This window comes from Schistocerca gregaria, chromosome 9, assembly GCF_023897955.1.
Source record: "Schistocerca gregaria isolate iqSchGreg1 chromosome 9, iqSchGreg1.2, whole genome shotgun sequence".
Classification (NCBI taxonomy): domain Eukaryota; kingdom Metazoa; phylum Arthropoda; class Insecta; order Orthoptera; family Acrididae; genus Schistocerca; species Schistocerca gregaria.
Genome location: NC_064928.1, coordinates 195,268,538 through 195,280,554, shown reverse-complemented (window position 1 = coordinate 195,280,554; position 12,017 = coordinate 195,268,538). Strand labels below are relative to the sequence as shown.

General features: G+C 46.8%; 1 protein-coding gene across 1 annotated transcript in view; it reads left to right on the top strand.

Moving 5' to 3' along the window:
* Positions 1 to 3,897, top strand: part of LOC126291506 (collagenase-like) — a 39,087-nt gene extending 35,190 nt beyond the window's left edge. Inside the window, exon 4 of the mRNA XM_049985012.1 lies at positions 3,553 to 3,897. Within this exon, the coding sequence (XP_049840969.1) occupies positions 3,553 to 3,897 (345 nt within the window). The remainder of the gene's footprint in view (positions 1 to 3,552) is intronic.
* Positions 3,898 to 12,017: the final 8,120 nt, after the last annotated feature.

Here is a 12,017-nt window from a genome sequence, read left to right as displayed (position 1 = left end):
CGCCACGCCCATTTCAGTTCCTCAAACATAGGTAGGTGAGCTAAACATCTGAATTGAAACTGTCGTAGAAGGGAAACAGTACGTTTCCTCACATGAGTTCCTATTCAGAATATGTACTCGCTCCCTTCTACAAGACTTAGAAGTTTGTAATAGGAATTACCGAACACCCTGTATGTACAAAGTTACACTCACATTCGAGCATTTTTTTCATATTTTTGGGCCAATCACGTAATAATATTGGTGTGGTATTTCTGGTACTTGACTGTACAAACTTCTTCATTTTATGTTACTGCCATAATTTCGGTCCTAAGCCATTATCAAATGCAACTATACATTAAGGATAATTGCAGAATGTGGTGCCACACAACGTGGCACTACACAAAACTGGTGCTAATAGCATAGGCACATAGGGAACACACACGACACAGATCTGTAAGTCCATGGTATTGGTGATACGTTGAGAAAAACGACCCGAAACAGGGGTGCTACAAAACGCCACTGTTTCCTGCGCATGTACCCCGACATCAATATGGGATATGATCACCATGCACACGTGCACAGGCCGCACAACGGGTTGGCATACTCTGGATTAGGTGGTGGGGCAGCTGCTAGGGTATAGCCTCCCATTCTTGCACCAGTGCCTGTCGGAGCTCCTGAAGTGTCCTAGAGGTTTGAGGACGTGCAGCGATACGCTGACTGAGAGCATCCCAGACGTGCTCAGTGGGGTTTAGGTCTAGAGAACAGACAGACCACTCCATTCGCCTGGTATCTTCTGTTTGGAGGTACTCCTCCACGATGGCAGCTCGTTGGGACCGTGCATTATCATCCATCAGGAGGAAGGTGGGGCCCAGTGCACCCCTGAAAAGAGGGACATATTGGTGCAAAATGACGTCCCGACACACCTGACATGTTATAGTTCCTCTGTCAGAGACATGCAGGAGTGTACGTGCACCAAGCATAATCCCACCCCACACCATCAAACCACGACCTCCATACAGATCCCTTTCAAGGACATTGAGGGTTTGGTATCTGGTTCCTGCTTCACGCCAGATGAAAACCCTGTGAGAATCACTGTTCAGACTATGCATGGACTCGTCCTTGAAAATAACCTGGGACCACTGTGCCAATGACCATGTACTGTGTTCTTGACACCAGGCTTTACGGGCTTCCTTGTGACCAGGGTGTAGTGGAATGCACCTTGCAGGTCTCCTGGCGAATAAACATGTCTGTTCAGTCTTTTGTAGACTGTGTGTCTGGAAACAAGTGTTCCAATGGCTGCGGTAAGGTCCCGAGCAAGGGTACCTGCAGTAATCCGAGGCGGTCTGCGGGCTCTGATGGTGAGATATCGGTCTTGTTGTGGTGTTGTACACTGCGAACGTCATGTACTGTAGCGCCTGGATACGTTTCCTGTCTGCTGGAGTCGTTGCCATAATCGTGAGATCACACTTTGTGACACACAGAGGGCCCATGCTATGACCTGCTGTGTTTGATCAGCCTCCTGTCGCCCTAGTATTCTACCTCCCATAACATCATCAATACGTATTCTTTGAGCCATTTTCAACACACAGTCACCATTACTTACTCGCTGCACCGTACTCTGACATGCACCAACACAACCCTGCGTATGTGGACTGCTGCCAGGGCCACCGTGCGACGACCACAGGTCAAATGCACCGCATGGTCATACTCCGAGGTAATTTAAACCAGCAAATTGCCCACCAGAGCGTTCTTTCACCATGTATCAGCATTATCCTTAATTTATGAGCATGAGTGTATATGGAGCATAAACTCAATGTACACTCCTGGAAATTGAAATAAGAACACCGTGAATTCATTGTCCCAGGAAGGGGAAACTTTATTGACACATTCCTGGGGTCAGATACATCACATGATCACACTGACAGAACCACAGGCACATAGACACAGGCAACAGAGCATGCACAATGTCGGCACCAGTACAGTGTATATCCACCTTTCGCAGCAATGCAGGCTCCTATTCTCCCATGGAGACGATCGTAGAGATGCTGGATGTAGTCCTGTGGAATGGCTTGCCATGCCATTTCCACCTGGCGCCTCAGTTGGACCAGCGTTCGTGCTGGACGTGCAGACCGCGTGAGACGACGCTTCATCCAGTCCCAAACATGCTCAATGGGGGACAGATCCGGAGATCTTGCTGGCCAGGGTAGTTGACTTACACCTTCTAGAGCACGTTGGGTGGCACGGGATACATGCGGACGTGCATTGTCCTGTTGGAACAGCAAGTTCCCTTGCCGGTGTAGGAATGGTAGAACGATGGATTCGATGACGGTTTGGATGTACCGTGCACTATTCAGTGTCCCCTCGACGATCACCAGAGGTGTACGGCCAGTGTAGGAGATCGCTCCCCACACCATGATGCCGGTTGTTGGCCCTGTGTGCCTCGGTCGTATGCAGTCCTGATTGTGGCGCTCACCTGCACGGCGCCAAACACACATACGACCATCATTGGCACCAAGGCAGAAGCGACTCTCATCGCTGAAGACGACACGTCTCCATTCTTCCCTCCATTCACGCCTGTCGCGACACCACTGGAGGCGGGCTGCACGATGTTGGGGCGTGAGCGGAAGACGGCCTAACGGTGTGCGGGACCGTAGCCCAGCTTCAAGGAGACGGTTGCGAATGGTCCTCGCCGATACCCCAGGAGCAACAGTGTCCCTAATTTGCTGGGAAGTGGCGGTGCGATCCCCTACGGCACTGCGTAGGATCCTACGGTCTTGGCGTGCATCCGTGCGTCGCTGCGGTCCGGTCCCAGGTCGACGGGCACGTGCACCTTCCGCCGACCACTGGCGACAACATCGATGTACTGTGGAGACCTCACGCCCCACGTGTTGAGCAATTCGGCGGTACGTCCACCCGGCCTCCCGCATGCCCACTATACGCCCTCGCTCAACTGCACATACGGTTCACGTCCACGCTGTCGCTGCATGCTACCAGTGTTAAAGACTGCGATGGAGCTCCGTATGCCACGGCAAACTGGCTGACACTGACGGCGGCGGTGCACAAATGCTGCGCAGCTAGCGCCATTCGACGGCCAACACCGCGGTTCTTGGTGTGTCCGCTGTGCCGTGCGTGTGATCATTGCTTGTACAGCCCTCTCGCAGTGTCCGGAGCAAGTATGGTGGGTCTGACACACCGGTGTCAATGTGTTCTTTTTTCCATTTCCAGGAGTGTATTTTCAGACCATGTTCGTGTAGCTAATGTATTGATGTTCATTGCGTGGCTCAATGGTTTTATGGCTGGAAAACATATTTGCTACGAGACATTTCTATGGTTTCGTACTTTCCTACACACCTGGACACCCAGTTCAATAGATTTTGACCTCGAACTCACTTAACAAAATGGAGTCGTGCTGAACCATGTTGTACTTGATAATGGCTTAAGGCCCAACTCATGTCAGTAATGTGTTTTGTTTTTTTTTGACAGTGTACATGTGACACATGTGAATAGTCTGTGATCTGCAACAGACAGAGTCACGTATGACCCTTACAAGCGTGTCATCTTTCTCGTCCACAGAACGGCCTGTGCACGTTTGACGTCAAACAAAAGTCGGTGTGTTTCGGCGACTCTGGAGGCCCCATCTTCTGCAACAACGTGCGAGTCCAGGTCGGCTTGGTGGTAGCTGTCAAGTACAGGAACTGCACCATCGACTACTGCGGGGCCCCGGCGGTGTACAACATACACCTGTTCCTGGGCTACTACCGCGACTGGATCACGGCGGTCATCAACCCCCCAGTGGCGAGGGAGCCTGGTCGCCGGGCTGCCGCGTCCCAGCGGGCGGCCATGTCGATCCTCGCACTGTCTTCTGGACTCGTTCTCTCCCTGCTGAGCTCCTCATTAAATTCTCACTGGGCTACATGAGTCTGCCATTGTATATTTCACCACTTCACCTAAGATTCTCCAGTTCTTTTTCTTTTTTGGGGGGAGGGAAGTGCTCAGTTTATACACTACTGGCCATTATCATTGCTACACCACCAAGATGAAGTGCTACAGACGTGGAATTTAACCGACAGGAAGAATGTGCTGCGATATGCAATTGATTAGCATTACAGAGCATTCACACAAGGTTGGCGCCGGTGGCGACACCTACAACGTGCTGACATGAGGAAAGTTTCCACCTGATTTCTCACACACAAACAGCAGTTGACCGGAGTTGCCTGGTGAAACGTTGTGATGCCTCGTGTAAGGAGGAGAAATGCGTACCATCACGTTTCCGACTTTGATAAAGGTCGGATTGTAGCCTATCGCGATTGCGGTTTATCGTATCGCGACATTGGTGCTCGCGTTGGTCGACATCCAAAGACTGTTAGCAGAATATGGAATCGGTGGGTTCAATCCCAATGGCCTCCTATCACTAGCAGTCGGGATGACAGGCATCTTATACGCATGGCTGTAACAGATCGTGCAGCCACGTCTCGATCGCTGAGTCAACAGATGGGGACGCTTTCAAAAGAACAACCATCTGCACGAACAGTTCGAAGACGTTTGCAGCAGCACGGACTATCAGCTCGGAGACCATGGCCGCGGTTACCCTTGACGCTGCATCACAGACAGGAGCGCCTGCGATGGTATACTTAACGACGAACCTGGGTGCACGAATGGAAAAACGTCACTTTTTCGGATCTGTTTACAGCATCATGATGGTATCATATGTGTTTGGCGACATCGCGGTGAATGCACATTGGAAGCGTGTATTCGTCATCGCCATACTGACATATCACCTGGCATGATGGTATGGGGTGCCATTGGTTACACGTCTCGGTCACCTCCTGTTCGCATTGACGGCACTCTGAACAGTGGACGTTACATTTCAGATGTGTTACGACCCGTGGCTCTACCCATCATTCAATCCCTGCGAAACCCTACATGTGACGTCTGCTCAATGGTGGCCGAGCAACTGGGTTGTCACAATGCGCCAGTTACTATTCTTGATGAACTGTGGTATCGTGTTGAAGCTGGATGGGCAGCTGTACCTGTACACGCCACCCAAGCTCTGTTTGACTCAATGCCCAGGCGTATCCCAGCTCTGTTTGACTCAATGCCCTGGCGTATCAAGGCCGTTATTACGGCCAGATGTGGTTGTTCTGGGTACTGATTTCTCAGGATCTATGCACGCAAACTGCGTGAAAATGTAATCACATGTCAGCTCTAGTATAATATATTTGTCCAGTGAATACCCGTTTATCATCTGCATTTCTTCTTGGTGAAGCAATTTTAATGGCCAGTAGTGTAAGATTTTTAATTTTTGAGGAGACAATATCCAGAATTTGCCTTTCTATCATAGGATTTCTCCTGACTCCAGACTGGTTGTCACAGATCTTGGGAATGATGTCACAGTCTGTCTAAATGCGAGAACAGTATTATTCTTTCAAAGAATTTCTATTGAAAATAGAAAAAGGACTATTACATAAAGCTACCATAAAAAGAAATTAATACACCCTTTTAGAGGTTTCCAATTCACTCAAGATTTACTGTTGCAACAGGGTATATGGATTACATGAAATTAATCCAATTACAGATCTATAGCACAAGTGGTCCAGGTTTAGACCCACTCTGGAGCACCCACATTAGTAGGTGGTGCATCCTCCACGACCAGCAATGCAGGTGCTCACAATGGCCAGGCGGCCTGGCATACATTATCCCATGCATGCTCGACCTGTTCACGTAGTTCTGTAAGCGATTTGGTTGACGAGTCACACGGATCGCTTCTCGTCCCATCATATGCCACACGTGGACGACTCGAGACAAACTGAGAAATCGTTCTGCCAGATAAATTGTTGCGGAGCACGTTGAGTTTCACGGGCAGTGCGTAGGCAAGCATTATCCTCTTGGAACAACACGTCAGCTTCCGGTTGCAAGTATCGCCAAACGTTCTACATGTGCCAAGGGCTGCTTAGTGTCCTGTGGTGTGCATACTGTAAGACCTTCGGTACACACACCATCTGATTATTTGACTTGTCGCTCTAACGAAGTAGGCGAGTGTCAGCAATATGTCTCTTGGTCTTATCGTGGTGTTTTTATCTTCTGCCGTTAGGTCAGACAATAGAAATGCCACTTGCACTCTTACAGTAGCAGATTGACTATGACCAACATTAAACAGAACTTGAATAATTTTCACATACATTTATTAAAATAGAACAAGCATAAAAATTACTTAACTTGGTTCTGGATGCTATTAGAATTGACAATCTGAAGTTGCTTTGGTATTAGTACGTTAATCTTATTCCCACATATATCTCTTATACTTGACAAAAGTGTCTATATATTTATATTCATGGCTAAGTACAGAAATATGGTAATCTTATTAGGTGCAGACTGAAACTTGACTATAGACTGGTACAGACAAATGTAGATCTCGTACAGACTGACGCACACTGACTAATCGGAAGTCTGTACATTCGTTATAATACCTCGCGCGTTCATGTATCACTGCCCGAGTGTGATCTGCGAGGAGAAAAGGTTCTACGTAAGCAGCAATCTCATTGGCTGTGTTACATATTAATACGCGGATCGTATTTGGTCCGTCTCTATGGCAGCGCCATCTCGTAGTGCGGAGACGGACGAGTGCTGCACCTGCACTGTTGTGCTTAGCGGGGCGCGCTCTAGTGGGAAAGTTGTGTACGCGCTGACTACGCGGAACTATGTACACAACACGTCCCCACACCAGAAACACAGAAGCTGAAACAATGTTGTAGCTCATCAACATTGTGTCTTGGACAAATGCACTCTGTGACATGGCGTAAAGTCTACGAGCAAACGACCCTCACCTGCATGCACGCAGAAACTTCTTTCGTCGCCGAAGACCACTGGTCACCATTCCATCTTGTTTAATGGTTTTCTGACAGCACCAGTATCGCCGTGCACGTCGATGTTGTGGCGTGAATGAGAGACGGGCTAGAGGTGTGGATGCCAGTAGTCTCATTGCTGATAACCTGTTCGCAACAGTTCGTGATGACATGTCTGGGCTCACAAGCCCTCTTGTCTGCACTGTGGTAGCTGTACAATCTGTCACTGCTGCCCTTACAATACAACGAACCTGGCGGCCGTTCGTGCTTCGTGGATGTCATGAACCTCATCTACGGGTGTGAGAATGGTCACGTGACCACTGGTATTAGCATCGTTGCACAACTGACACAGCGCCTTCAACTTGTGCTGCATTCTCCACAAAGACCATCCCGCCACTCGGAAGGGCACAATTTGACCTCTTTGAAACTCGTTCTGTTGGTGGTAGGAAGCATTGTTTAAATAAATAATTAACATTGTAAAAAGTGGCTGGTTGCGGAAATCTTCTGTGTAAGAGTCAACCTATATTTTTTTCACAGACACGTGCTCAAAACGTCAGTTTTTGACAAAATAGCAAAACGTTACATATGAGCTGCTCCATTCTATGTTCTATTTTCCCAAAAATTTTGACATACAACGTGCGACAATAAAGTTATGAGACTGATTTTCTTTGCAAGATGTGACAACCCTGCAGGCTTGTGTAGGATCAATATCTTTGACCTTGGTCTAAAAGCTGCTTCTAGTCCAAGCGGCACATCGATACGACTGCTCAGCCGTGAGTTGTGCTGTAATAAGTTAACACGTGTTTGTGTCTCTCGTCACGGAAATGGAACCGCATAATATTGCGCAACAGTATGCCATTTCTTTTTGCGTTAAATTGGGTGAAAACGCGACGACAACTTACGGTAAGCTTCAGACGGCTTTTGGAGAGGTTATGTCAAAAGCTCAAGTTTTTCGCTGGCGTAACATCTTTAGTGAAGGCAGAACGAATGTTGAAGATGAAGACTGCAGTGGACGACCATCAGCCTCACGGACGGATGTCAACTTGGCCAGGGTGCGTGAACTCGTACGATCTGATCGAATATTATCCGTGAAAATGATTTCAGAAGAACTTGACATCAATTGAGAAACGGTTAATCTACTGAATATCCTGGAATGAGAAAGATTTGTGCAAAAATCTCGCACCACAACAGCGAGAATCACGGAAAAATGTGGCAGCCGATCTGTTAGGCCACCTTATTCAGCAGATATCGCTCAATGCGACTTTTTTCTGTTTCCAAGAGTCAAAACGACGGTCAAGGGACACCATTTTCAAACGACACAAGATGTCAAAAAGTTGTGACGAGGGTCTTGGAGGATATTACAGAACATGAGTTCCAGGAATGTTACCATCAATGGCAGAATCGCTGGAAAAGTGTGTGCAATCACAAGGGAACTACTTTGAAGGAGACAACACTAAACTTGAGTAAAACACTAAGCAACATTTTTTTTCACATCAGTCTCATTACTTTATTGGCGCACCTCATTTGTTCATATTCGAACTTTCTATGATGTGAGAGGCGGAGACAGTGGCTATGGGAAAGAGGCGGAAACGTAATAAATACTGGAAGATAGCAGAAAGTGGTTATAGTATTGAAAGTGCGAAAGAGAAAGTGATAGTGTGAGAGAAAGAGAGGGACACAGTGGCAGTGGAACATATTTGACAATGTCAGGTCAGTGCTGGGAAAAGAGTGAAGCAGGCAATGCCAAGAGAGGGGAGGCAGGAATAAAGAGAAAGTGCAAGTGGAAATTGAAGTGAGTGAGAGACAGTGATAGCGAGAGACAGAGTATATGACAATGAAAACGTGGAAGAGAGAGATAGTGACAATAAGAAGAGACAGCAGCTGTGGGAAGGAATGAATGAGACAGTAGCAGTAAGGGGAAGACGGTTAGAGTGAGAGCAGACAATATTACTTGGACAGAAGGGAGGAGACTGTAGCTGTGAGACAGGGGACAGTGACAGACACAAAGAGGTAATGACAGTGAGCTGGGCTGAGTGAGTGAATGGAAATGGGCAAGTGCTAGTAGAAGGTTCCAAAGATTATAAAGAGCACAGGTGGTCCCAGTTTTCAAGAAGGGTCGTCGAGCAGGTGCGCAAAACTATTGGCCTATATATCTACATCGAGATGTTGTAGAATTTTAGAACATTTTTTTTTTTGCTCGCGTATCATGTCATTTCTGGAAACCCAGAATCTACTCTGTAGGAATCAACATGGATTCCGGAAACAGCGATCGTCTGAGACCCAACTCGCTTTATTTGTTCATGAGACCCTGAAAATATTAGATACAGGCTCCCAGCTAGATGACATTTTCCTCGACTTCCGGAAGGCGTTCGATAGAGTTCCGCACTGTCGCCTGATAAAGTAAGAGCCTACGGAATATCAGACCAACTGTGTGGCTGGATTGAAGAGTTGTTAGCAAACAGAACACAGCATGTTGTTATCAATGGAGAGACGTCTACAGACGTTAAAGTAACCTCTGGCGTGCCACAGGGGAGTGTTATGGGACCATTGCTTTTCACAATATATATAAATGACCCAGTAGATAGTGTCGGAAGTTCCATGTGGCTTTTCGCGGATAATGCTGCAGTATACAGAGAAGTTGCAGCATTAGAAAATTGCAGCGAAATGCAGGAAGATCTGCAGCGGATAGGCACTTGGTGCAGGGAGTGGCAACTGACCCTTAACATAGACAAATGTAATGTATTGTGAATACATAGAAAGAAGGATCCTTTATTGTATGATTATATGATAGCGGAACAAACACTGGTAGCAGTTACTTCTGTAAAATATCTGGGAGTATGCGTACGGAACGATTTGAAGTGGAATGATCATATAAAATTAATTGTTGGTAAGGCGGATGCCAGGTTGAGATTCATTGGGAAAGTCCTTAGAAAATGTAGTCCATCAACAAAGGAGGTGGCTTACAAAACACTCTTTCGACATATATTTGAGCATTGCTCATCAGTGTGGGATCTGTACCAGGTCGGGTTGACAGAGGAGATAGAGAAGATCCAAAGAAGAGCGGCGCGTTTCGTCACAGGGTTATTTGGTAAGCGTAATAGCGTTACGGAGTTGTTTAGGAAACTCAAGTGGCAGACTCTGCAAGAGAGGCGCTCTGCATCGCTGTGTAGCGTGCTCGCCAGGTTTCGAGAGGGTGCGTTTCTGGATGAGGTATCGAACATATTGCTTCCCCCTACTTATACCTCCCGAGGAGATTACGAAAGTAAAATTAGAGAGATTCGAGCGCGCACGGAGGCTTTCCGGCAGTCTTTCTTCCCGCGAACCATACACGAGTGGAACAGCAATGGGAGGTAATGACATTGGCACGTAAAGTGCCCTCCGCCACACACTGTTGGGTGGCTTGCGGAGTATAAATGTAGATGTAGATGTAGATGTAGATGGGTATGGGCGACCTACAGCGATGGACTAGTGAGTGTAGCAGTTAGAGTTAGATGAACCTGTGAGAGTAAGATGTGGATTGCATGATAAAAGGATCGCAAATGGCAAAATGTTTGGAAGTTTTTTAAAGGTGCTAAGGAAGGTGGAATTAGGCAGCTGGTACCCCACTTTTCAGTCGGAAGATTCTATTTAACAAACAGGAACGCATTCGAATGTTTCCGCTGATGAATTCTCTGCCTAAGAATTTTGCTGTGTAGTTTATCGAGTTGTGTTATTCCTACTTCCTCCATGTCGTCTCTTACAGCATCGACCCATGAGTTTCGTAGAATTCCGAACCCTATCTAGTTAAACTGATCGGCTTCATTCTTTCGGTGACCATAGAATTTTAACCTATTGTTTTTCATACCCGAAAACATGTTAATGTATTTTTCTATTTCTTTACTTGCTCTTAGTCTTTACGTTCCTGCTTCAATAAAGTTTCGACCTAAAATTCTCCATATTAATTTACATTGTCTCTTTTATATTTTTACAATGTCTCTCTTTTTATTTGGAGTGTTTTAGCTCCGTAGAGACGCTATGGCTCGGTGACTGTGTTTAAGTGTTTCAGTTCGGTGTCTACATAATGAATTTTTTGTTATAGACGTCTCTTGTGATCCCGAAAGACTTTTTTTCAGTTTGTGACAACGAATTTTGTAGCCACTATGAAGGGAAACTGACCTTTTGAACTTTGAGTTGCATATATATATAGGGATAGGGCCAAATGCATCTCATCATCGTTTAGGGTATGGCAGGAACGACCATTTGAAGCAAAAAACTTCATATGGGTATATACCCTATTCCGAATGGTTTCCGAGACTGAACACATTTAATGTACATAATTATTGATTTCCGTATTGCCGGCCGCGGTGGTCTCGCGGTTCTAGGCGCGCAGTCCGGAACCGTGCGACTGCTACGGTCGCAGGTTCGAATCCTGCCTCGGGCATGGGTGTGTGTGATGTCGTTAGGTTTAAGTAGTTCTAAGTTCTAGGGGACTAATGACCACAGCAGTTGAGTCCCATAGTGCTCAGAGCCATTTGAACCATTTTTGATTTCCGTATTACTAGTACATTGTCAGATTTACACATGTTCACTTGTACAGTTCGTAAACATTATAGTATGCGTTTTAAGTAACAGTTTGGTAATGATATTTTGAAAACATTGACCTCTAAGCATTCTCATAGACGTCACATTGCAGCTGTCGTACAATCTACAACATAGGTTAGGGTATCATTCCGACAACTTCAGTGCATTTGCTCAATCTTGGGAGAGCACGTTGTCTTGCTTGTCTGAGTGCCTCCGCAAGTTTACTAATGAGGGCAGCAGCGTGCATGACGCGCCCACGCATTTCATATCGCGTATTCACCTTTCGTTTCTACACCTGAGACTTTATCGTACCCCATAAACAAACATCTCATGGCGTAAAGTCTACGAGCAAACGACTGATCGTAGACTGATCTTGGTGGCCAGTTAACTGTACTACGACTACCAATCCAGAGATTAGGGTACGTGGGGCTGGTGACGTATGAAGAGATTCCGTCATGCTGGAAATGCACTAGCCGGCCGCAACTGGCCGAGTGGTTCTAGGCGCTTCAGTCTGGAACCGCACGACCTCTACGTCGCATGTTCTGATCCTCCCTCGGGCCTGGATGTGTGTGATGTCCTTAGGTTTAAATAGTTCGTAGTCCTAGGGGACTGATGACCTCACATGTTAAGTCCCAT